At 45.1% G+C, this 26,616-nt stretch overlaps 1 protein-coding gene across 1 annotated transcript in view; it reads left to right on the top strand.

Moving 5' to 3' along the window:
• Window positions 1–306: 306 nt before the first annotated feature.
• Window positions 307–26,616, top strand: part of FASN (fatty acid synthase) — a 54,152-nt gene continuing 27,842 nt past the window's right edge. Inside the window, exons 1-19 of the mRNA XM_075278966.1 lie at window positions 307–439; window positions 2,755–2,907; window positions 3,488–3,661; window positions 3,744–3,944; window positions 6,011–6,133; window positions 6,864–6,979; window positions 8,802–8,936; window positions 16,384–16,846; window positions 17,424–17,611; window positions 17,719–17,908; window positions 20,290–20,384; window positions 20,479–20,613; window positions 22,050–22,253; window positions 23,431–23,546; window positions 23,871–24,046; window positions 24,581–24,772; window positions 24,925–25,005; window positions 25,113–25,298; window positions 26,431–26,610. Of these exons, the coding sequence (XP_075135067.1) occupies window positions 313–439; window positions 2,755–2,907; window positions 3,488–3,661; window positions 3,744–3,944; window positions 6,011–6,133; window positions 6,864–6,979; window positions 8,802–8,936; window positions 16,384–16,846; window positions 17,424–17,611; window positions 17,719–17,908; window positions 20,290–20,384; window positions 20,479–20,613; window positions 22,050–22,253; window positions 23,431–23,546; window positions 23,871–24,046; window positions 24,581–24,772; window positions 24,925–25,005; window positions 25,113–25,298; window positions 26,431–26,610 (3,235 nt within the window). The 5' untranslated portion in view covers window positions 307–312. The remainder of the gene's footprint in view (window positions 440–2,754; window positions 2,908–3,487; window positions 3,662–3,743; window positions 3,945–6,010; window positions 6,134–6,863; window positions 6,980–8,801; window positions 8,937–16,383; window positions 16,847–17,423; window positions 17,612–17,718; window positions 17,909–20,289; window positions 20,385–20,478; window positions 20,614–22,049; window positions 22,254–23,430; window positions 23,547–23,870; window positions 24,047–24,580; window positions 24,773–24,924; window positions 25,006–25,112; window positions 25,299–26,430; window positions 26,611–26,616) is intronic.

Below are 26,616 nucleotides of genomic sequence, written 5' to 3' on the forward strand. Positions count from 1 at the left end.
GTTGGACCTAGGCCAGATTATATGATACAGTCAGGTAACAGTCAGTCAACAAGGCAATGAAATGAGTGAAACATTACGAGCTCCATAAACATATACGACCTTGGGTCCATCATGGAATCTTTTGGTCCCCTGGTGGTCTTGTGGTTTATGTAGTCATTCTAGATCACCTTTAAGCGTTCGGAAAGAGAGAGATTGCAGATCAGGAATATACAGGGATGCCACCGATGTTCCCAAATAGCCAAAAGTAAGAGCTCCGAAAGCAAAATGTGATGTTCTAAGTCTAACCATGTACTTTATGTCCACAGATCAAACATGGAGGACATTGTGATAGCTGGAATAGCGGGAAGGCTCCCGGAGTCAGACAATCTGGAGGAATTCTGGCAAAACCTTATAGGAGGAGTGGACATGGTGACAGAGGATGACAGAAGGTGGAAGCCAGGTAATGGAGGACATGGATGAGACTCCAAGTTCTAATGTTGTGTGATCTATGGGTAGACAATATAGGGACCCATGGGGCAGGGAGGTCCAGCTAGGGAGCTGATCTGAATGACTCTTGTGTGATGTGATGTTTATATATTGTGTATGTATAATGTGAATACACGCGCTTATATGCTTGTGTAATGTGTACATACTAGTGTAATGTGCACGTATGTGTGTAATGTGTATATATGTAAGTTCATAACATGTGCATATGTATGTAATGTGTATATACTAGTGCAATGTGTACGTATGTGTGTAATGTGTATATACTAGTGCAATGTGTACGTATGTGTGTAATGTGTATATATGTAAGTTCATAACATGTGCATATGTATGTAATGTGTATATACTAGTGTAATATGTATGTATGTATGTATGTATATAATATATAATATGTGTGTAATGTGTACATACTAGTGCAATGTGTACATATGTGTGTATATAATATGTGTGTAATGTGTACATACTAGTATAATGTGTATATACAGTCCTATGAAAAAGTTTGGGCACCCCTATTAATCTTAATCATTTTTAGTTCTAAACATTTTGGTGTTTGCAACAGCCATTTCAGTTTGATATATCTAATAACTGATGGACACAGTAATATTTCAGGATTGAAATGAGGTTTATTGTACTAACAGAAAATGTGCAATATGCATTAAACCAAAATTTGACCGGTGCAAAAGTCTGGGCACCTCAACAGAAAAGTGACATTAATATTTAGTAGATTCTCCTTTTGCAAAGATAACAGCCTCTAGTCGCTTCCTGCAGCTTTTCATCAGTTCCTGGATCCTGGATGAAGGTATTTTGGACCATTCCTCTTTACAAAACAATTCAAGTTCAGTTAAGTTTGATGGTCGCCGAACATGGATAGCCCGCTCTCAAATGATCTGAAAACAAAGATTATTCAACATAGTTGTTCAGGGGAAGGATACAAAAAGCTGTCTCAGAGATTTAACCTGTCAGTTTCCACTGTGAGGAACATAGTAAGGAAATGGAAGACCACAGGGACAGTTCTTGTTAAGCCCAGAAGTGGCAGGCCAAGAAAAATATCAGAAAGGCAGAGAAGAAGAATGGTGAGAACAGTCAAGGACAATCCACAGACCACCTCCAAAGAGCTGCAGCATCATCTTGCTGCAGATGGTGTCACTGTGCATCGGTCAACTATACAGCGCACTTTGCACAAGGAGAAGCTGTATCGAAGAATGATGAGAAAGAGGCCGTTTCTGCAAGCACGCCACAAACAGAGTCGCCTGAGGTATGCAAAAGCACATTTGGACAAGCCAGCTTCATTTTGGAAGAAGGTCCTGTGGACTGAGGAAACAAAGATTGAGTTGTTTGGTCATACAAAAAAGGCGTTATGCATGGAGTCCAAAAAAAAACAGCATTCCAAGAAAAACACTTGCTACCCACTGTAAAATTTGGTGGAGGTTCCATCATGCTTTGGGGCTGTGTGGCCAATGCCGGCACCGGGAATCTTGTTAAAGTTGAGGGTCGCATGGATTCCACTCAGTATCAGCAGATTAATGAGAATAATGTTCAAGAATCAGTGATGAAGTTGAAGTTATGCCGGGGATGGATATTTCAGCAAGACAATAATCCAAAACACCGCTCCAAATCGACTCAGGCATTCATGCAGAGGAACAATTACAATGTTCTGGAATGGCCATCCCAGTCCCCAGACCTGAATATCATTGAACATCTGTGGGATGATTTGAAGCGGGCTGTCCATGCTCGGCGACCATCAAACTTAACTGAATTTGAATTGTTTTGTAAAGAGGAATGGTCCAAAATACCTTCATCCAGGATCCAGGAACTGATTAAAAGCTGCAGGAAGGGACTAGAGGCAAATGGAGGATCTACTAAATATTAATGTCACTTTTCTGTTGAGGTGCCCATACTTTTGCACTGGTCAAATTTTAGTTTAATGCATATTGCAAATTTTCTGCTAGTGCAATAAACCTCATTTCAATCCTGAAATATTACTGTGTCCATCAGTTATTAGATATATCAAACTGAAATGGCTGTTGCAAACACCAAAATATTTAGAACTAAAAATGATTAAGATTAATAGGGGTGCCCAAACTTTTTCATAGGACTGTATGTAATGTGTTTATACTAGTGTAATGTGTATGTATGTGTGTATATAATATGTGTGTAATGTGTACATACTAGTGCAATGTGAATAATGTGTATATATGTGTGTATACAATATGTGTGTAATGTATATATATATATGTGTAATGTAATTTTATTGTACCATCCATTTTCCAGGACTCTACGGATTACCAACCAGAAATGGAAAACTCAAAGAAATCAACAAATTTGATGCCTCGTTTTTCGGAGTTCACCCTAAACAAGCTCACACCATGGACCCACAATTGCGCTTACTATTGGAAACTTCCTATGAAGCCATAGTAGATGGAGGTGAGAGCTTGGCTGGAGGTTACTTTTCATTAGGTTGATCAATATAGTTTTTTATAAGCACAGAATTAATCTTATCCGCCATATTGCCGCCGATCTGGGGGCTTAATGTACTTTCTGATGTGCGGACAACACATTACAACTACAGGTCTGTGCTAGTGGCCAAAAGGGCACACAAGAGTCCGCTAACCTGGTGAGGACAGTGCTCTCCCCGTCACCCCACCATTTGGGCCACATATACACTACATGACACAAGACGTTTACTTATATAAAAGTGTCCGCGCCTCCATCTAAGGAAAGGGATAGCGCCAATTTGAGTTGGACTTCTCCTTCTAGGACCCCTAAGCAGCTAGTAGCCCTCTCTTGGGCCACGCCATGACTTAGCTATAAGTTCCCGTAGTGGCCCTATAATGGATATTTTACATACAGAATGGAAATTTTTGTCCTATTTAAGCCAAGGGAATAAAGAAAATACAATATATTGCTAAACTCTTACACTAACCTTTCCTCCGAACGTGAACGTGACATTTTATTATCATTTTTAACCCTATAAGTTATACCTATAAAATTGTCTCATCCTCAGGTATAAACCCATCAGATCTACGTGGCACAAACACTGGTGTCTGGATAGGTGTCAGTGGGTCCGAAGCCGGGGAAGCCTTCAGCCGAGATCCAGAAGAGCTGCTTGGGTACAGCATGACTGGATGCCAACGCGCCATGTTTGCCAACCGTATATCGTACTTCTTTGACTTTAAAGGTAGAGTCTGCCATATTAATACGTCCTCTCTACAGGTATTGTTTTTTATCACATATTCTTACGCCTGTTTTACGTGTTTTAGGGCCCAGTTTGGCGATAGACACTGCCTGCTCATCCAGCTTATTGGCTTTAGAAAATGCATACAAGGCGATCTACCATGGACAGTGTAATGCCGCCATCGTAGGTGGAGTCAACTTGCTGCTCAAACCCAACACATCAGTACAGTTTATGAAACTGGGCATGCTGAGCCCGGATGGAACTTGCAAGTCTTTTGATGCCTCAGGTAAGTGAGTTGTATCTTCTTCAGAAGACTTTCTTGTCCTAAAGGCCAATTGTCTAATAATCTGACTTGGTACTGTAAAGGCTCCCCCATACACATAAGAGAAAAGTCACTTGAATCCGCTGATTTTGGTTGACTATCTTGTGTGTTTAGGGTCTTCCAGGGATCCCTTGGGACACTTGGACAGTCCAAAATTTTGAGTGCTGTCCCTCAGTTCTAGGCCCTAGATCCTGATGTCACCTCTACTTATATCCTCAGGTCACACATAGAGTTGAATACTGTGGTGGAGTATGGCGCTATCAGCTTCATGCTCCACCATTGGGGGCCTACCATCACCACCAGGGGCCATGTATGTCTAACTGGTGGTAATGGGAGGACCCCACTTATGAAACCTTTGCACTGGGCCCATCAATGTGTTGAGACTCCACAGCTCAGACACCAACTCCACGACTCTATTGTCTTTTCATCATTTTTACATTGTACAGTGGCGTAACTAGGAATGGCGGGGCCCCGTGGCAAACTTTTGACATAACCCCCCCCCCCCCGACCAACACCGACGACGAAGACCTCGACTGTCCCCCTCCTACGCATTCCTGCGTGCTCTATTATGCCCCATAGTGGCCCCCTCCACACAGTATTATCCCCCATAGTCTCCCCTGCACACAGTATTATATCCCATAGTGGCCCCTGCACACAGTATTATCCCCCATAGTGGCCCCTCCACATAGTATTATCCCCCATAGTGGCCCCTGCACACAGTATTATGCCCCATAGTGGCCCCTGCACACAGTATTATGCCCCATAGTGGCCCCTGCACACAGTATTATCCCCCATAGTGGCCCCTCCACACAGTATTATCCCCCATAGTGGCCCCTCCACACAGTATTATCCCCCATAGAGGCCCCTCCACACAGTATTATCCCCCATAGTGGCCCCTCCACACAGTATTATCCCCAATAGTGGCCCCTGCACACAGTATTATCCCCTATGGTGGCCCCTGCACACAGTATTATCCCCTATAGTGGCCCCTGCACACAGTATTATGTCCCATAGTGGCCCCTGCACACAGTATTATGTCCCATAGTGGCCCCTGTACACAGTATTATCCCCTATAGTGGCCCCTGCACACAGTATTATCCCCCATAGTGGCCCCTGCACACAGTATTATCCCCTATAGTGGCCCCTGCACACAGTATTATATCCCATAGTGGCCCCTGCACACAGTATTATACCCCATAGTGGCCCCTGCACACAGTATTATCCCCTATAGTGGCCCCTGCACACAGTATTATCCCCTATGGTGGCCCCTGCACACAGTATTATGTCCCACTGTGGACACCCATAAACAATTATTATACTCAGACCCCAGAGTATAATAATCGGAGACCCAGGGGGAGAAAAACATAAAAAAACCTCTGTTACTCACCTATCTCCCGTCTCCTACGCTGTCGGCCTCTGAAGTAGTCGATCTTCAATGACGTCAGACATTACATGACACGGGACGCAGGCCGGGGTCATGAGACGTCAGACGACTAGGCCGAAGCCTGCCTGGATCGTGGAGAGGTAAGTAACAGTGTTTTTTATGTTTCTCACCTCTCCCGGTCCGCCAATCATTATACTCGGGGGTCCGAAAAGACCCCTGAGTATAATGATAGCAGCGTTAGCGGCTGTCACTGGGCCCCTAATGTCCCAGGCCCTGTGGCAGCTGCCTCTACTGCTATGGTGATAGTTACGCCACTGTATATAGAACATCACTACTATGGCATAACCCATCCCTGTTCTATACAATGAAAGTCTTTTGACCTGATCCAACACTTACATCTTCAAAATTTTGTTGAAAACCTCATTCAATAAGATTTAATTAATGTATTTACTGCAAGGAACAAGTGGGCATGTCCAAGACCTTAATAATCATCTGGATAGAGAAGGATCTCCCTGTCCTTGCCTTCTAATTTCCCATTGAATGAGTTCTTCAGAAGTTCAGGTCGAGACAAGTCAACGGCAGCTCAGAGGGATTAGGCGTCTCTTGATGTTTTCGCCGACGTCATTCTTTTATGTTCTCGCTTTAGGAAATGGATATTGTCGTTCTGAAGCTGCTTGCGCTGTCCTGGTCACTAAGAAGTCTCTGGCAAAGCGAGTGTACGCAACCATTGTGAACGCTGGAAGCAATACTGACGGCTACAAAGAACAAGGTGTGTCTCTTCAGGATGGGCAGGGTTGTCTTTATTGTACCGGTCAATCTTCTAATGAATATGAGGCCTCCTGATGGCAGATGTTGAGCTTATGCCTATAAACAGCAGCCAATCCGAGAATACCGAGCCGCAGTATAAAGTGTCCATACACAATAGATGAACATCAGCGGCCAATCCCAGAAGGACCAGAGGGGTGTCCCAACTCTTGCACATACCTGGTGCTTTTGCTTTCATATGTTGGGTAGCCACTCATTCCACGTTATATACACACTAAGCTAGTATGTGCATAGGGTGATCGGAAGTATACACGCCAACAATTTTGCCATTTATCAGAGTTGGTTTATGCAAAAGTGGCCATATTGGGTCAGAGCTCTGCTGAGTGTATGGACAGCCTTAGACCTCCAGGCCAATAAGCTATGGAGCAAAACTAAACTGCTGCAAGTCTTGCTGGCTAGTAATACCCACCGGGTGGTCGATGGCGTGGATATTATTTAGACGACCTCACAATCTTTAGTTTCCAGACTTCCACCAATTTAGCATGGAATATCCCTTTAAATATCGAGACATTGTCTAATTAATGGAAACCAGAAAGGAAGGGAGGTAGGCTAACGGCATTGGCGTAAATGTGATTATTGTACAGTTGAGCGGTCTCTGGGAGACAATGGCCTCCGCCTCATCTGTATTCTACAGAGCTGAATGTTTAAAAGACTCTTCTGTCTTCTGCCAACAGGAGTGACCTTCCCATCCGGTGAAGTGCAGCAGCGGTTACTGAACGCTTTGTACCAAGAGGCCGGCATTCAGACCAGCGAGGTGGAATATGTGGAGGCCCATGGTACAGGCACTAAGGTAGTAGAACATGGAAACTGGCGTAATAATTGTGGAAAAGTTACTGCTATCATTAAACCTCAAGTTTTTGTCTTTAACACGTAGGAATAGCCTTAAGAAAGTCTATCCTTCTCCTACCTTTAGATGTCTTCTCTGCACCGCCGTTCGGTATATAATCCTGTTTTCGTCCGTATGCAAATGAGTTCTCTTCCAACACTGGGGGCGTCCCAGAACTCTCCAGCGCCGCCTCCATCTTCTTCAGGAACGGGTCTTTTTCGTGTCTTCTTCCGGCACTGGCTTCAAACTTCTAGGCCTAGGGTAAAGCCGACTGTGCATGCCCGCCGGCCACAAGAAAATGGCCCTTATACAGTATTGTAAGCGGCCATTTTCCTTTGGCCGGCAGGCATGCGCAGTCGACTTTGCCCTAGGCTCGAGGCCTAGAAGTTTGAAGCCACCACTGGAAGAAGACGCGAAGAAGACCCGTTCCTGAAGAAGATGGATGCAGCGCTGGAGAGTTCTCTGGCAGCATTGGGGACGCCGTCAGTGCTGGGAGAGAACTCATTTGCATATGGATGAAAACTGGATTATATAACAAACGGCGGCGCGGAGAAGAATAAGAAGAATAGCTTTTCTTAAGACTATTCCTACGTGGTAGGCAGAAAAAAAAAGAGGTTTAATGATAGGATCCCTTTAATTTACCAAAAATGTAGAAATCCCAAACTGTAAAAAACTCTTGATAATTCACAACTAGGCCCCCTGTTCAGGATTCATGAGTGTATCTCAGTCTGGAGGACCCGGAGATCCTTTCTGTACATGGACATCCTATTTGAACAGTGTAATACTTCATTTTTCCTACGGAGGAGCTGCAGAGGAATGATCCACTTTCTTCTGGGCTCGTCTCACTGATCACAGCAACCACTGAGGATCCCAAACCTGACAAAAAGGAGTAAAAAAGTGTAAAACCCCCTTATATTGTCCCACAAAAACTGTAATATTAACACACCAATAGTGTAACTTCATTTTTTCTATGACATAATCATTATACATTGACAAACATTGTAAAAAAACCCTAAGAATTCTGCTGCCTGTGAAGAGATTTATGAGTTTAGATAACCCCTTGTTAAAGCGGCTGTCCTCTTTTTATATCCCGTTTTGTCTTTTGGGGTCCCAACACTAAATTAAAAGAGCTTTCTAGGCTTAATAATTGATAGCCTATCCTTAGGATAGGATTGAAGATCGGCAGGGATCTGACACCCAGGACCCCCACCGATCAGTTCACATTGCCGCATCTTCACTACTTACTAATCACAGTGCCATACAATGTATTGTGGTTGTGCTTGGTATTGCAGCTCAGCCTCATTTATTTGAATAGGATTGAGCTGCGATCAGGCCATGTGATCGATGAACAGAACATCACAAGGCTCGTGGGGTTCCCAGGAGTTGAACTCCTGTAGGTCTTCAATATGAATCCTGAAAAACCCCTTTAATCACAGCTTGTCCCATTGCTGGGACCTTCAGCAATGATCGGGAATATGACTGCAGGGGTTTAGTTTCCCTGCATCGACACCACAGGAGAAATGAGGTATTACATTCTGTCCATTGAAATCAATGGGTTGTCCATGTTATGCAGGGACATAATGGGTCCTCCAGAGAAGGAGACTCTCTTTGTAGCCGTTCTCTGCTCTGTATGTCACAAATGAGGGGCGCCCTCTATTGATGGATGGTAGAGAAGACAGAATGGAAGGTCAACACATTTTAGCCTATTCCACTATAGGCCTCTATCTTCTTCTTTGACCCTCATATGTAAACTATGAGTGCTAAACATATTCCTTGTGTCCTGCAGGTCGGGGATCCCCAGGAAGTCAATGGGATCGTGAGCGTGTTCTGCAAGTCAGAGAGAGAACCATTGTTAGTTGGATCCACCAAGTCAAACATGGGTCATCCAGAACCTGCCTCCGGCCTCGCCGCATTGTTTAAGGTAAGTCAGGAACATATCTCAGGTCATATATACTTGGTTGTGGCAGTATATAGATAAGAGGACTGTGCTCTCATTGCTGATATGATTCATTTACTGTATAGTTGTTTGGTAGGTGATACCATGAGGATCCAAAGCTCAGTCTACACAGGCTAATGGGAACACGAACATGGTGACCGAGTATTAGCCTTATAGACCTAAAGGAGCCTATAGCCAAATAACTGCTGACTGTACGAGGTTCAGATGACAACTACACGTACATGCTTGGTTATCAAGGTGTACATGTGTTCCATAATGTTAAGGAGTGCGGCGTAAGGTGCCGACACCACTGGAGGTGACTTATCCCCCATTAGGACAATAGGATTGGTACACAGAAGATTGTTGGCCGGTCCTCCCAACATAAGAGGGTTTCTATTACGCGTATGGCATCTTTCAGTGTACGGTTGGTCCAAAAAGTTGGCCATACGCATAAAATCATTGCGATTCTAATTCACCCATACACATGCATGCTCGGCTTGTGTCCTGAATAATTTGAGGTGCCCCACGCCACTAGAGACGACTTATGTCCCCAAGATCCAAGGAATCGAAACCATATCAGACCCCCATATACAGTGGGGCAAAAAAGTATTTAGTCAGTCACCAATAGTGCAAGTTCCACCACTTAAAAAGATGAGAGGCGTCTGTAATTTACATCATAGGTAGACCTCAACTATGAGAGACAAAATGAGAAAACAAATCCAGAAAATCACATTGTCTGATTTTGTAAGAATTTATTTGCAAATTATGGTGGAAAATAAGTATTTGGTCAGTAACAAAATTTCATCTCAATACTTTGTTATACAGTCCTATGAAAAAGTTTGGGCACCCCTATTAATCTTAATCATTTTTAGTTCTAAATATTTTGGTGTTTGCAACAGCCATTTCAGTTTGATATATCTAATAACTGATGGACACAGTAATATTTCAGGATTGAAATGAGGTTTATTGTACTAACAGAAAATGTGCAATATGCATTAAACCAAAATTTGACCGGTGCAAAAGTATGGGCACCTCAACAGAAAAGTGACATTAATATTTAGTAGATCCTCCTTTTGCAAAGATAACAGCCTCTAGTCGCTTCCTGTAGCTTTTAATCAGTTCCTGGATCCTGGATAAAGGTATTTTGGACAAACAATTCAAGTTCAGTTAAGTTAGATGGTCGCCGAGCATGGACAGCCCGCTTCAAATCATCCCACAGATGTTCAATGATATTCAGGTCTGGGGACTGGGATGGCCATTCCAGAACATTGTAATTGTTCCTCTGCATGAATGCCTGAGGATTTGGAGCGGTGTTTTGGATCATTGTCTTGCTGAAATATCCATCCCCGGCGTAACTTCAACTTCGTCACTGATTCTTGAACATTATTCTCAAGAATCTGCTGATACTGAGTGGAATCCATGCGACCCTCAACTTTAACAAGATTCCCGATGCCGGCATTGGCCACACAGCCCCAAAGCATGATGGAACCTCCACCAAATTATACAGTGGGTAGCATGTGTTTTTCTTGGAATGCTGTTTCTTTTTGGACGCCATGCATAACGCCTTTTTTTATAACCAAACAACTCAATTTTTGTTTCCAAAATGAAGCTGCCTTGTCCAAATGTGCTTTTTCATACCTCAGGCAACTCTATTTGTGGCGTACGTGCAGAAACGGCTTCTTTCTCATCACTCTCCCATACAGCTTCTATTTGTGCAAAGTGCGCTGTATAGTTGACCGATGCACAGTGACACCATCTGCAGCAAGATGATGCTGCAGCTCTTTGGAGGTGGTCTGTGGATTGTCCTTGACTGTTCTCACCATTCTTCTTCTCTGCCTTTCTGATATTTTTCTTGGCCTGCCACTTCTGGGCTTAACAAGAACTGTCCCTGTGGTCTTCCATTTCCTTACTATGTTCCTCACAGTGGAAACTGACAGGTTAAATCTCTGAGACAGCTTTTTGTATCCTTCCGCTGAACAACTATGTTGAACAATCTTTGTTTTCAGATCATTTGAGAGTTGTTTTGAGTAGCCCATGATGCCACTCTTCAGAGGAGATTCAAATAGTAGAACAACTTGCAATTGGCCACCTTAAATACCTTTTCTCATGATTGGATACACCTGGCTATGAAGTTCAAAGCTCACTGAGGTTACAAAACCAATTTTGTGCTTCAGTAAGTCAGTAAAAAGTAGTTAGGAGTATTCAAATCAATAAAATGATAAGGGTGCCCATACTTTTGCACCGGTCAAATTTTGGTTTAATGCATATTGCACATTTTCTGTTAGTACAATAAACCTCATTTCAATCCTGAAATATTACTGTGTCCATCAGTTATTAGATATATCAAACTGAAATGGCTGTTGCAAACACCAAAATATTTAGAACTAAAAATGATTAAGATTAATAGGGGTGCCCAAACTTTTTCATAGGACTGTATATCCTTTGTTGGCAATAACAGAGGTCAAACGTTTTCTGTAAGTCTTCACAAGGTTGGCACACACTGTTGTTGGTATGTTGGCCCATTCCTCTGTGCAGATCTCCTCTAGAGCAGTGATATTTTGGGGCTGTCGCTTGGCAACACGGACTTTCAACTCCCTCCAAAGGTTTTCTATAGGGCTGAGATCTGGAGACTGGCTAGGCCACTCCAGGACCTTGAAATGCTTCTTACAAAGCCACTCCTTCGTTGCCCTGGCGGTGTGCTTTGGATCATTGTCATGTTGAAAGACCCAGCCACGTTTCATCTTCAATGCCCTTGCTGATGGAAGGAGGTTTGCACTCAAAATCTCACGATACATGGCCCCATTCATTCTTTCATGTACCCAGATCAGTCGTCCTGGCCCCTTTGCAGAGAAACAGCCCCAAAGCATGATGTTTCCACCCCCATGCTTTACAGTAGGTATGGTGTTTGATGGATGCAACTCAGTATTCTTTTTCCTCCAAACACGAAAAGTTGTGTTTCTACCAAACAGTTCCAGTTTGGTTTCATCAGACCATAGGACATTCTCCCAATACTCTTCTGGATCATCCAAATGCTCTCTAGCAAACTTCAGACGGGCCCGGACATGTACTGGCTTAAGCAGTGGGACACATCTGGCACTGCAGGATCTGAGTCCCTGGCGGCGTAGTGTGTTACTGATGGTAAGCTTTGTTACATTGGTCCCAGCTCTCTGCAGTTCATTCACAAGGTCCCCCCGCGTGGTTCTGGGGTTTTTGCTCACCGTTCTTGTGATCATTTTGACCCCACGGGGTGAGATTTTGCGTGGAGCCCCAGATCGAGGGAGATTATCAGTGGTCTTGTATGTCTTCCATTTTCTAATTATTGCTCCCACAGTTGATTTCTTCAATCCAAGTTGGTTGCCTATTGCAGATTCAGTCTTCCCAGCCTGGTGCAGGGCTACAATTTTGTTTCGGGTGTCCTTTGACAGCTCTTTGGTCTTCACCATAGTGGAGTTTGGAGTCTGACTGTTTGAGGGTGTGCACAGGTGTCTTTTTATACTGATAACAAGTTTAAACAGGTGCCATTACTACAGGTAATGAGTGGAGGAAAGAGGAGACTCTTAAAGAAGAAGTTACAGGTCTGTGAGAGCCAGAAATCTTAATTGTTTGTAGGTGACCAAATACTTATTTTCCACCATAATTTGCAAATAAATTCTTAGAAAATCAGACAATGTGATTTTCTGGATTTGTTTTCTCATTTTGTCTCTCATAGTTGAGGTCTACCTATGATGTAAATTACAGACGCCTCTCATCTTTGTAAGTGGTGGAACTTGCACTATTGGTGACTGACTAAATACTTTTTTGCCCCACTGTATATCAGATGATTGTCCCGGTCCAGTGAATGTCAGAAGGTTCTGGGTATGTTCTGGGTATTTGTCAGGCAAAAATCGGTTTCAGGAATTTCAAGCAGATTTGGAACCCAAAATGGAATTTGAGCGCGGAGTTTCTTTTCGGAAAGATTGACACTTTTTTTAAAATTCTGGTGTGGAATTTGCAAATTCTATGTCAAAGTGACTTTTTTCTGCTGATTTTGAGACAATACCCTGCTCAGTGTGAACATACCCTTATGTATCTGGCCATCTTTTCGTTGTTTGTCCAGTGTGCTCAGATTTGCTTCTGTATGGAAAGTCGCTGATTAGAGATGAGCGAACACTATTCGGAACAGCCGTTTCGAATAGCACGCTCCCATAGAAATGAATGGACGTAGCCGGCATGCGGGGGGTTAAGCGACCGGCCGACCGGCGACAAAGTCTGCGTACCGGCCGCTTCCATTCATTTCTATGGGAGCGTGCTATTCGTAACGGCTGTTCCGAATAGTGTTCGCTCATCTCTATTGCTGATATATAGAATATGATGTTTTTTATACTGCGGTGTAACCTAGCGGCTCAGTAATCTGAGGAGCGGTATCTTATATATGGAGGGAATTCTATATATGTCCTTATTACTGTGAGCGATCCAATAGTAGAAGCAGCGCTGGGGACATCGTATTCTCCAGGGTCCCTACAGCAGAATAATAGATTCCATTTATAGCGTCTTCTGCTGGGAGTTTATTTCCAGGCTCTGCTCCTTATTGAGCTCAGGTTCGCTTACACAGTAATACTTATGTCCATTGGAATTGGGCTAAATCCAGATTAGTGAAAGTTTTCGGGCAACAATTTGGTGTTGGCCCTCTTTACTTCCCTCGTGACCACCATTGCCCCTCTGTGTGGCAACATACTCAGAAGTGTTCACATGAACTTCATCTGTTGTAACAGGACATTACATCTATATAGTACATGACATTTGGGGATACTGGTAGCACAAAAAAAAATTGAGCCCTGTCCACAGCAGGGCTCATGATAAAGCAGTATTAAAGGGAACCTTTCACCACCTCCACCAACTCTTTGCCTCATTTAATAGACCCCGCTCCACTGATTCTGGCATAGTTGGAATTTTTTCTCTAGCCCCCACCATTCCCGAGCAATCAGTGCTGTTAGTTTCAGCACAATTATGCTGTCAAGTAGGCGGTCCCTGTCTTTCTTCTCCCGTCTAGTTCCGCCCACCTGACAGTAGAGAGCATAAATGTGCTGAAACTAACAGCACTGATTGCTCAGGAATGGTGAGGGCTAGAGAAAAAATTCCAATTTCACCAGAATCAGTGGAGGGGCGCCTATTGAAGGATGTAAAGAGATGGAGATGGGGAAGATTAAAGAGAACCTGTCACCGCTCCTCACGTCTGTTTTACTAAATATATGTACTCCCCGTAATAGATAAATTCTGGATTCTCATTTGTTATAGTCCTGTGTTGTGCTGTCCCCCTGTTATTCCCCCTGTAATATATCAATAAATGACATGAAAGTTGAGTGTTACCATTTTTTACCAACCAGTTGTAAATCTATTCATACACTTGTAGGAGGAACAACAGAGGAACAATAGAATTTAACGTTCTAAGTAGAGATGGTTATGGAAAGTACAAGCTGTTACTAATCCAGACATGTCTGCAGAGATGACAGATCCTCCTTAAAGTCTATTGTACTTGTACAGATAACTCTAGCGATGACCTCACTCAGATTCTTTTTATTGTGCAGATTATTGACTTTCATTGTCTGCAATTACTATGTCAGATAGAGAAATATCTGAGTCTATGAGACCGGGAAATATCAGACCAGGATATATCTGAGCCCATGAGACGGGATATATCTGAGTCCATGAGACCGTGATATATCTGAGTCCATGAGACCGTGATATATCTGAGTCCATGAGACCGGGATATATCTGAGTCCATGAGACCGGGATATATCTGAGTCCATGAGACCGGGATATATCTGAGCCCATGAGACCGGGATATATCTGAGTCCATGTGACCGGGATATATCAGACTGAGATATATCTGAGTCCATGTGACCGGGATATATCTGAGCCTATGAGACCGGGATATATCTGAGCCCATGTGACCGGGATATATCTGAGTCCATGAGACGGGATATATCTGAGCCCATGAGACCGGGATATATCTGAGTCCATGAGACGGGATATATCTGAGCCCATGTGACCGGGATATATCTGAGTCCATGAGACGGGATATATCTGAGTCCATGAGACGGGATATATCTGAGCCCATGAGACCGGGATATATCTGAGTCCATGAGACGGGATATATCTGAGCCCATGAGACCGGGATATATCTGAGCCCATGAGAACGGGCAATATCTGAGTCCATGTGACCGGGATATATCTGAGTCCATGTGACCGGGATATATCTGAGTCCATGTGACCGGGATATATCTGAGTCCATGAGACGGGATATATCTGAGCCCATGAGACGGGATATATCTGAGCCCATGAGACCGGGATATATCTGAGTCCATGAGACGGGATATATCTGAGCCCATGTGACCGGGATATATCTGAGCCCATGTGACTGGGATATATCTGAGTCCATGAGACCGGGATATATCTGAGTCCATGAGACCGGGATATATCTGAGTCCATGAGACCGGGATATATCTGAGTCCATGAGACCGGGATATATCTGAGTCCATGAGACCGGGATATATCTGAGCCCATGAGACCGGGATATATCTGAGTCCATGTGACCGGGATATATCAGACTGAGATATATCTGAGTCCATGTGACCGGGATATATCTGAGCCTATGAGACCGGGATATATCTGAGCCCATGTGACCGGGATATATCTGAGTCCATGAGACGGGATATATCTGAGCCCATGAGACCGGGATATATCTGAGTCCATGAGACGGGATATATCTGAGCCCATGTGACCGGGATATATCTGAGTCCATGAGACGGGATATATCTGAGTCCATGAGACGGGATATATCTGAGCCCATGAGACCGGGATATATCTGAGCCCATGAGAACGGGCAATATCTGAGTCCATGTGACCGGGATATATCTGAGTCCATGTGACCGGGATATATCTGAGTCCATGTGACCGGGATATATCTGAGTCCATGAGACGGGATATATCTGAGCCCATGAGACGGGATATATCTGAGCCCATGAGACCGGGATATATCTGAGTCCATGAGACGGGATATATCTGAGCCCATGTGACCGGGATATATCTGAGCCCATGTGACTGGGATATATCTGAGTCCATGAGACCGGGATATATCTGAGTCCATGAGACCGGGATATATCTGAGTCCATGAGACCGGGATATATCTGAGTCCATGAGACCGGGATATATCTGAGTCCATGAGACCGGGATATATCTGAGCCCATGAGACCGGGATATATCTGAGTCCATGAGACCGGGATATATCTGAGTCCATGAGACCGGGATATATCTGAGTCCATGAGACCGGGATATATCTGAATCACATCTCTACCAAGAGTCGAGTTGAGCACCTCAGTAGAATGTCCATGATGTCCACATGTAAGAAGTATAGCCTGATCCTACTCATTACTTCACTTATCTGCCATACTAGGTCATCTTGTCACTCGAACATGGCGTTTGGGCCCCAAATATCCATTACAAGAATCCAAACCAAGACATTCCTGCTTTACAAGATGGAAGAATCCAAGTAGTGACTGAGCCCATCCCAGTGAAAGGCGGTATCGTTGGCATCAACTCCTTTGGATTCGGTGGCTCCAATGTCCATGTGATCCTGAGACCAAACCATAAGAGACTGTCCTCTAGTGAGACCTCCCTGCCTCTTCCTCGCCTGGTTCAGATATGCGGAAGGACACAGGAGGCCGTGGAGGCTCTAATAGAGAAAAGTCGAAAAATCGCCTCAGACGCCACTTTTGTCAACCTGATGAACGATGTCTCGGGGATTCCCTCTTCGGCCATGCCATATCGGGGGTACACACTGGTGGGAACGGAAAGCGATGTAAGAGAAGTCCAGCAGACGCAGGCATCTGGGCGACCTCTCTGGTACATTTGTTCAGGTGAGAATTGCCATTCAGTATGGCTGCCGTAGGCTAGACTTAGGTCATCCAAACCTGCCGATATTTGGATTTTTGTATATATATATATATATATTTTTAAAGAAATTTTGGTGAGGTTCTTCAAAATTTTCCATTATGTATATTAAAGGAAAAAAATCATAAAAATCCTCCAATTCTGACTTTGGCTACAAAGCCAAATAATAGGCTGAGAATTCCCGTTTTCTGTAGGAGATTACTTGATTGTGTTAGGTTTAGTGGTAAGTGGGATTGCAAGATTAATTTTTTTTTAATATGGATAATAACATGGAATATTAAAAAAAAAAATCACGAAAAATTCTTAAAAATATGTTAAAATAATAGGTGATTACATGTTCCCTTTTACTTGGGAGAAATGGGTCAGGTATGTCACTCTCAAGGGAGATAATCCACCCTTTGAGGTATCTGGCAGCAGCTTACTGCCCCTAGGGGTTGGAGGGTGCAGGGTGACTTAGGGACAAAGGGAAGGAGAGTCGCCCTTATATTCCCGCGCTGAGTACTTGTCCTGTCCCTGCCATGACCGATCATATGTTGTATACAGGAATGGGAACCCAGTGGAAAGGAATGGGTCACAGCCTCATGAACCTGGACATGTTCCGTCAGTCCATTTTACGCTCTGATGAAGCTCTAAAAGGAACCGGATTAAAAGTCTCAGAACTTCTTCTTCACGCCGATGACAGCACCTTTGAGGACACCGTCCATGCATTTGTTGGGCTGGCTGCCATTCAGGTAGGACCCTACAATGGTGTTATATACATGCACATATACATGTTATACATGGACCAGTACGCCTCATGGATTCTCATTGATGATTGGTCTCTCGCCCAACTTTTCAGATTGCTCAGATTGACATGCTCAAAGCCATGAAGCTGGAGCCCGATGGCATCGTTGGACACTCGGTCGGAGAGTTGGCTTGTGGCTATGCGGATAATTCGCTAAGTCACGCGGAAGCCATACTCGCTGCTTACTGGCGGGGACGGAGCATCAAAGAGGCCAAACTCCCTCCTGGTGGAATGGCTGCAGTAGGTGGGTTAAGACTTCAACTTTTGGGTCACTTTGCCAATTTTATTTAGGTCCTTTATACAACAGTCTTTGGCTTCGATCTCAGGGGATTCTTTTGTTTACAATTGAGCAAAGTTCACCCGACTGGTTAAATAACCCCTATAAATTTACACTATTCAGGCGTAGAGTAGAGGAGGGGTCCTTAACGGAGAGGAACGGAAGAGCGGCTGTATGTTAGTTGCACATATAGATGGAGGAACCTCTGCAGACAATGGCATAACGAGGAATGGCGAGGCCCCGTGGCAAACTTTTAACATGCCCCGACTGATGCCAGAGACCCCGACCAACCGACCCCCTAACCCCTCCATATTCCCCTGCACACAGTATTATGCCCTCTGTGGACACCCATGAACAATTATTATACTCTGGAGTCTTTTCAGATCCCAGAGTATAATAATCGAAGACCCAAGGGGGTGGATACAAACATAAAAAAACACTGTCACTTACTTATCCCCGGCTCCGCTACAGTTCTCAGTGGTGCCATCCATCTTCCTTGACGTTCGGACATCACATGATCCGGGACGCAGGCCCTGGTCATGTGACATCAGGGACGTCACACAACTAGGCCCGAAGCCTGCCAGGAGCGTGGAAAAGGTAAGGATCGGTAAGTAAATAGGACCCATTACCGGCTGGAGTAACTTCAGCCAGTAACAGCCTATTAAGAAAAATTTAACGCAGCGGTAGTGGCTGTCGCTGGGCCCCTAGTGTCCTAGGCCCTGTGGCAGCTGCTACCCTGGTAGTTATGCCACTGTCTGCAGATGTTTTTTGGGTCGTTCATCACAAAACGGAAATGAAATTATTATACGAGGTGGAGGCGCAGTTATACTCGCCTTCCCTCATCTCTGGTGAGCATTCATGTAGCATCCGGTGCTCCTTCTCTATCCTCTTCCGGCCTCCTGGGTAATGTCCTGCACTCCAGGGTCAGTGCTAAGGCCTGTAATTGGGCCTCAGTGGTCACATGGGACACGCCAATGTCATGATGCTACACAAGCATGGTGACAAGCATGACATCAGCGCACCCCAACCCAATCACAGGCCTCAGTGGTGTCCCCGGGGGAACATGATATCACCCAGGAGGCCAGAAGAGGACACGAAGGGAACATCGGATACTGCACGAATGCCCAGAAGATGTGAGGGAAGGTGAGTATAACTTATTAATTTTTACACCACCCCTGGGCCTGTCCCATATTACAGAAAAGACCCCAGAGTATAATAATTTCACTTCCAGTTCCAAAGTTTCAAAAAGTTTTTGGAAAATTCAGTTTGAATCTAGTGCGATCCAAGCCTCTAGTTGCACATTGATGTTTAATGGGCACTTACCTCTGGCCTTTTTCCTTGGTAATAACAGCTGATCTTGGGGGTGAAGGGCAACCAACTGGACCCCCGAGACCAAATCATTACATGGGAAACATATAATGGAAAGAGGTTGTCCAAACCGTTGGGTCCATGTGCTCATGTATGATGTCTGCGTACGGCAATAAAATAATCCTTTAAGATAAATGGGGACAATATCTTTGCAACACGACGTGGTGGAATTTACAGGAGGCCCTATAGGTCCAGTATGGCAGACTATATATACTGCGATATGGGTCTGCACGTGCACGAGCCTTTATGGCCAGAACAGTGGTGAAATCCATTAGTTGACAATGTCTCCTCTTCTGCATGGCCCAATTTGCTCCATTACAACTACGATTGGATCCATCATAGAATAAAAGCTTGTGAGGTTTCGTAAATCGGGTCCTACTTTTATAAACACTGTAGCTCAGATCTCTGGAGATTATCACATTCTTGTTTTCTTGGTAAGTCTGTTGTTTTGGGGCACTTTCGGTATTTTTCGTAACCTATTCCCGCATTAAGATTATGGTCACGTTACTAATCCTTTTCGCACGTTGTGACTACCGATCCCATGAGGATGTGAGACCTTGTAGGCCTTCAAAAATGGCTGCCATTTGACTACCGTATGGCCAGAAGGAACTAGCGGGTTTTCAGACGACATGGGACTGGCAATGTTAATCGAGATGAGCAATTCTGTATTGTATTGCATTAGTTATTTTGCATTGATCCTGTACTTCAGAGCTGCATTCACAATTCTGCTGGCTTTGATCAGAAATGGCCACCTAGCTTGACCTATCCTCTGTTATCCTCCAGGAAGTACATGTGTATTGCTCAGTTCACAACTTACTAATACATTTCCAGGAGGATTTGCAGAGTTCTAAGTAAAGATGCTTCGGAATTGTTATTACTTAAGTATCGACACATCCGATCTTGTGTCTGCAGACGTTTGCTCCTTGACCGGGTCAATACGTTCTTAGCTTCTATGTTATCGCCTTATTTCTTCTTGTCAGGTCTGACCTGGGAGGAATGTAAAATCCAGTGTCCGGAGGGCGTGGTGCCGGCGTGCCATAACTCTGAGGACACCGTCACCATATCTGGCCCAAAGGTAACGCTTCTGCCCCCTTCACCCCTCAGGACGAGATTCTTGACCTTTGCTATAATATTTGTAGAATTAATGTCGCCCATTATTGTTACATTAGGACGCCGTGCGGGACTTTGTTGCAAAACTCAAGAAAGACGGCGTCTTCGCCAAGGAAGTGCAGAGTGCGGGGGTGGCCTTTCACTCCTATTACATGGCGTCTATTGCTCCATCCCTTCTCAGTGCCCTGAAGAAAGTAAGTCGGACACTTCATTTTGATTCCTATGTATTTTGTGATCAGGGACCCCTATTAAAGGGATATATGGCGTTCCCAAAGGCGCTGGCTCCATCGGCAGTCACTTCCACAATAAAATTCCTTATTCAAAACCTTAAAGAATTTTTTGTGACTATGGCCGTGATGGCGAACCTATGACACGGGTTTCAGAGGTGGCACTCAGAGCCCTCTCTTTGGGAACCCATCTGTGCAGCAGATTGTACTGTGTGGGGGCCACTGTGCAGCAGATTATACTGTGTGGGGGCCACTATGCAGCAGATTATACTGTGTGGGGGCCACTGTGCAGCAGATTGTACTGTGTGGGGGCCAGTGTGGAGCAGATTGTACTGTGTGGGGGCCACTGTGCAGCAGATTATACTGTGTGGGGGCCACTGTGCAGCAGATTGTACTGTGTGGGGGTCACTGTGCAGCAGATTATACTGTGTGGGGGCCTCTGTGCAGCAGATTATACTGTGTGGGGGCCACTGTGGAGCAGATTGTACTGTGTGGTGACCACTGTGCAGCAGATTATACTGTGTGGGGGCCACTGTGCAGCAGATTATACTGTGTGGGGGATCACTGTGCAGCAGATTATACTGTGTGGGGGCCACTGTGCAGCGGATTATACTGTGTGGGGGCCACTGTGCAGCAGATTATACTGTGTGGGGGCCTCTGTGCAGCAGATTATACTTTGTGGGGGCCACCGTGGAGCAGATTATACTGTGTGGGGGCCACTGTGCAGCAGATTATACTGTGTGGGGGCCACTGTGCAGTAGATTATACTGTGTGGGGGCCACCGTGGAGCAGATTGTACTGTGTGGGGGTCACTGTGCAGCAGATTATACTGTGTGGGGGCCACTGTGCAGCAGATTATACTTTGTGGGGGTCACTGTGGAGCAGATTGTACTGTGTGGGGGCCACTGTGCAGCAGATTATACTTTGTGGGGGCCACTGTGGAGAAGATTATACTGTGTGGGGGCCACTGTGGAGCAGAAAGCTCTATAAAGCCCCATTCGTATGACCATATTTTGCAGGTCTGTCATTGTGTGCAATTGTGGATCCGCACATTATTAAGGTTAAATTGCCACGTTGACACTTTGTGATAAATTAGTGGGTTTTGGGTTGCAGTTTGGGCACTCGGTCTCTAAATGGTTCGCCATCACTGGACTATGGTCACCGGGCCCCCAGTTTATTTCCCCATCAGCTTCACCAAAATAGTAAGTGTGACAACTATCCCGATTTCCTTGGGGTGACTGCTGGCCCTGACTACCTGCACGTCAGGGCATCACATGGCACTGGAGATCTTGTAGGTCCGGCCACAACTGGTACTCCACATCTGTCATATGATGGGAATGGTCCTGTATTGTCCTCATTGTATTGGTGTTTAACCCCAGATTTGCCTTCTCATTGCCCTTCAGGTCATCACAGTCCCTAAGAAACGTTCTCATCGTTGGATCAGCACATCCATCCCCGAGGCTCAGTGGCAAAGTGACCTGGCTCAGCTCTCATCTGCAGAATATCATGTCAATAATTTAGTCAGCCCGGTTCTCTTCCAGGAAGGTTTGCAGAGTATCCCTGAGAATGCAGTGGTGGTGGAGATCGCCCCCCATGCCCTTCTTCAGGTTGGTAGAATTCCCCATACCTCCAACTGCTTCTTGGTGGTCTATTTGCCCCATGTTTTTAAAATCTCTGCTTGCTGTCAGTGGGAACACTGCTTATATCCAGAGGCCGAAAATCTGCACAGGCCTAGGAGTATGTTCACACAGCTAAACTAGACAGCAGAAAAAAAATTTCAACATGTCTTAAGGCCAAGGAGCCTGCAGCAGAAATCCAAGGTTGAACCTCAGGTTTTTGTCGCAGTTTGCAGTTTTGAGCGCTGTTGTTTCTCACCGCTGAGGGTTGTTTGCAGTTGTAGCCGATCCCCTAAGGACTAAGAGTCCATTCACACGAAGGAAAATGGCGCTGATTCTGGCGCCACTCCGTGCGGAATTCACGCGGGGTTGGCGGCAGAATCCGCATGGTAAAAAAGCCTCTCAATAGAGTTGTATGGGGAGGCTTTGTAACCATGGCTAATATTGGAGAAAAGCCGTTTTTTTTTTCAGAGAGAATTTCATGCACCAGAAAATTACTTATTTTTCAAACCGCTTTTTAAGTAAAATTTTTGCTAAATATATTTTTCATTATACATATTAAAAAACCCCAAAACAAAACAACATTCCGCAACTTTTACTCTGGCCACTAAGCCTAATAATAAACATACACATGCCAATTCTATAGATGTTTTCTTTGCAGCAGTCACCTGATTTACATTATAGACAGGTTTATTACAATAGAAGATAACACCTCTGTTGATAACACCACTGAGCCATCATTACATCACTACTGACAGTAGATGATGTCACAGCTTATCTCCTTCCCCCTCTTTGCACTGATCATGTCTAGAAAACTCTCCCATAGACCTCAGTAAGTCGGCTCCAGACTATTGCTGCCTATGGCCATGACTGTGCTGTAAAGCACATCACTAAAAGCAGATGAGAAGCTCAAGCAAGATGGCCGCCTGAGTGTTGCTGCCCTTTGGACATCTGATCAGCGGCGGTCCCAGGTGCTGGAGCCCCACTGGTCAGATATTGATGGCCTGTCCTATGTCCCAATGACACACGGTTATTCTGTATCACACTGACACCTACTGGCAATTTTGCGGTATTGCAAAATCTAAAGTTCTGTATTAAAATGATTTTTTTTTGTAGCTCTTTTTATAGACCTCCATTACTGACCATTCCTTATTCCTTACCTCACCAGGCAATCTTGAGGAGAAGCTTGAAGCCGACCAATACAATCCTCCCGCTAATGAAAAAGGGCCATAGCAACAATCTGGAATTTTTCCTTACAAACATTGGAAAAGTCTATATGAATGGGTAGGAAAAATGTATTTGATTTTTGCTTTTTTTTCTGATTTTTTGAAAAATTGAGAACAATTTATAAGAACCGGAAGTGGATTGGACACAATAGCAAATGTAAGAGTCCCAGGTCTGGTGCTGGATCATGTGGTCCGTCTCACCCTCCCAACTGTATCCCATCACTTAAGAAGCACCATGATCCTCAGGCCCGGTTTACCCTCTTTGGGGCTAGCCTGCAGCCCCCATAGTACTCCCAGGCTGCCCCTATGCTACATATTCCTGTCGTCTTCTCCCATGTTTTATCGCTGATGTATGATGTCATATTCTGCTTCTCTCCTACAGAATCAATGTTCAGTGTAATAACATCTACCCTCTGGTTGAGTATCCGGCACCCGCTGGGACACCCCTCATCTCCCCTCTTCTTCAGTGGGATCATAGCCAGACATGGGATGTTCCCAAACCTGAAGACTTCCCTGCTGGTTCAGGGGGGTCTACCTCCGCTACAGTCTATAACATAGGTAAAGTACACACAATTATATTACATTATATTATAATGTCCACCATGGGGGTGAGCCCCCGCACTCCTAGGAGAGCTGGCAAATCCCCCCGGGCCTGGACTACTTTGTTTTATGTGCCATCATATCTGAAAAAAGGGGCACAGCCATGGTGCCAACATCATGAGGAAGGGGGTAGGGTTTGGGGCCTGGCGATGTCCAGAAGGGGCATAACCACGTCCCCTGTGGGCATGGCCTAACCTGAGAAATATGGCGAGCAGGATTTATATCAGTATACTAGATTTATAAGATATATTCCTATCTCGTAAAGCAATGGCTGATCAGTTGCTAGGAAATCCCATTATAGTCACTATGGTGTCCCCACCGATCCCGGGCATATAGGATCTGCCGCACTGATTTAGCCCCAAGTGATGGGGAATGCTGCAGTTCCTTGCACAGCCTGGTGACCAGGAGTGGCGCTGTGCAGGGAAACTATCTGGCTGTTATTTTTATCACATCCCACTTCTTTCCTCCTCTCACATTCTTTCTTTGTTCCAGATATGAGCCCGGACTCTCCAGATATCTTCATGAGCGGACATTGTATAGATGGTCGGGTCCTGTATCCAGCAACTGGCTATTTGGTTTTGGCTTGGAGAACATTAGCCCGCTCCTCGGGTGTAGTTATGGAGCAGACGCCCGTCATATTTGAAGACATTACCATTCACAGAGCCACTATTCTTCCCAAAACAGGTGAGGGCTATAGAGTGCGCCCCCTAGTGGTGCAGTAACACTCCCAATAAGCTCTCGTTTTCTGGGATTTTCGCGGACCCGTAGATTTTCATGGAGTTTTCTTGTAAGTTTTATTCCATTTATCACACATTTCTCTTTCCTTTCGTCTATAGGAGTTGTCCAATTGGAGGTTCGTCTAATGCCGGCATCGAAACGGTTCGAAGTCTCTGAAAATGGCAATCTGACTACTAGCGGTAGGTGGTCCGGTGACCTAATGGACATTGACAAGTGTAGAGTCACATATGCTTAAACACAGGGGGTACAGCACGCCTTTAATACGCCTCATCATTCTCATTTCCAGGGAAAATTTCCATCATGGAAGAAAATAATTTAAGTGATTTCCAGAAACATCTGAGAGAGACCGAGTCTGAAAGCCAAGAGGCGGAGGATTTCTTATTGTCTGGTAAAGACGTGTACAAGGAGTTACGGCTGCGGGGATACGACTATGGGCCGACCTTCCAAGGAATTATTGAGTCCAATAGTAAAGGTAAGTTATGGTCAGGGCTGATGCTTGAGTGTGAGGCCGGGTTCACACGGAGTTACGTGCCGCGAGATTTGGCACGTAGACGCCGCGTGACCCTTTGCGTGCCGTACACGCTCCCATTCATTTCAATGGGAGCGGGGAGCGTATGCGCCGCGCTAGTTTGCGGCCGTGCATTTATTCACGGCCGCAAACTAGCGCGGCGCATACGCTCCCCGCTCCCATTGAAATGAATGGGAGCGTGTACGGCACGCAAAGGGTCACGCGGCGTCTACGTGCCAAATCTCGCGGCACGTAACTCCGTGTGAACCCGGCCTAATGGCGATGAATCTAGGTGAGGCCTGCAGCCTTAGGGTATGTGCACACAGAGGAATTCGGGGCTGATTTTGAAGCAGATTCCATCTCAAAATTAACACCAAATTCCATCCTGAATCTTCCGCACATTGGGGTTAATGGGAGACAGAGATCAAGGCCGGACGCTATAAAAATAGGTGCACAACCGCGGTGCAAGCTACTCCACAGATTAGGCCCAATATGTGAGACTGACCAGCAAGTAATAGCCGCGGCGGAAACCTGGACGGGCGGAAAGTGGCAAAAGTTCGCCTTGAATTCCTATTGATGTTCCGCCATTTGGTCAGCCTTAAATGCACTGGCATAACTATAGTGGTTGCAGTTGTAACAGGGCCCAGAAGCCAGGGGGGGCCACAGCTCAAGCTCAGCGCACCAGGGTCAGATAAACTTCTTTGATTTCCTTTCTGATTCCCTTTGATGGCTGTGAGTCTGCGTCAATTTATTCTCCCTGCCCTGGAGCGATTAGATTTATAATGCACAGCCTTCCCCTGTCAGAAAGGAGAAATTTAACCATTTAATGCCAAAAGAACCAGTTGGTCAGCAGTTATTATGGGAAGCTTGTGTGCAAGTGTCGTGAACAAGTCTAGTGGTCTGGGCCAGGTAGATAAGAAAAGAGAAATGGAAATGTTAATAAAATGTACAGATGGGAGAAGATGAGAAAGGGGGGGAAGGCAAGCTGAGCTTTTGTACCAGGGCACATTAGTTACTCCCCGGCATAAATGTTCTCACATTGGCAAAGAATGGTTTTGTATTTTTCGGCTCCTTTAAGATCTGTTTGACTTCATAGGTGACAAGGGGAAGTTGCTGTGGACGGAGAACTGGGTGACCTTCCTGGACACTATGCTTCAGATGCTGGTTTTAGGAATCAATGGTCGCAGCCTTCGCTTACCCACAAGGATCCAGTCGGTTTACATTGACCCTGCTACACACGAGGAACGTGTATGCCTGGGTCCAGATGACCAGAAAGGTAAAA

Source organism: Leptodactylus fuscus, chromosome 6 (genome assembly GCF_031893055.1).
Source record: "Leptodactylus fuscus isolate aLepFus1 chromosome 6, aLepFus1.hap2, whole genome shotgun sequence".
Lineage (NCBI taxonomy): Eukaryota > Metazoa > Chordata > Amphibia > Anura > Leptodactylidae > Leptodactylus > Leptodactylus fuscus.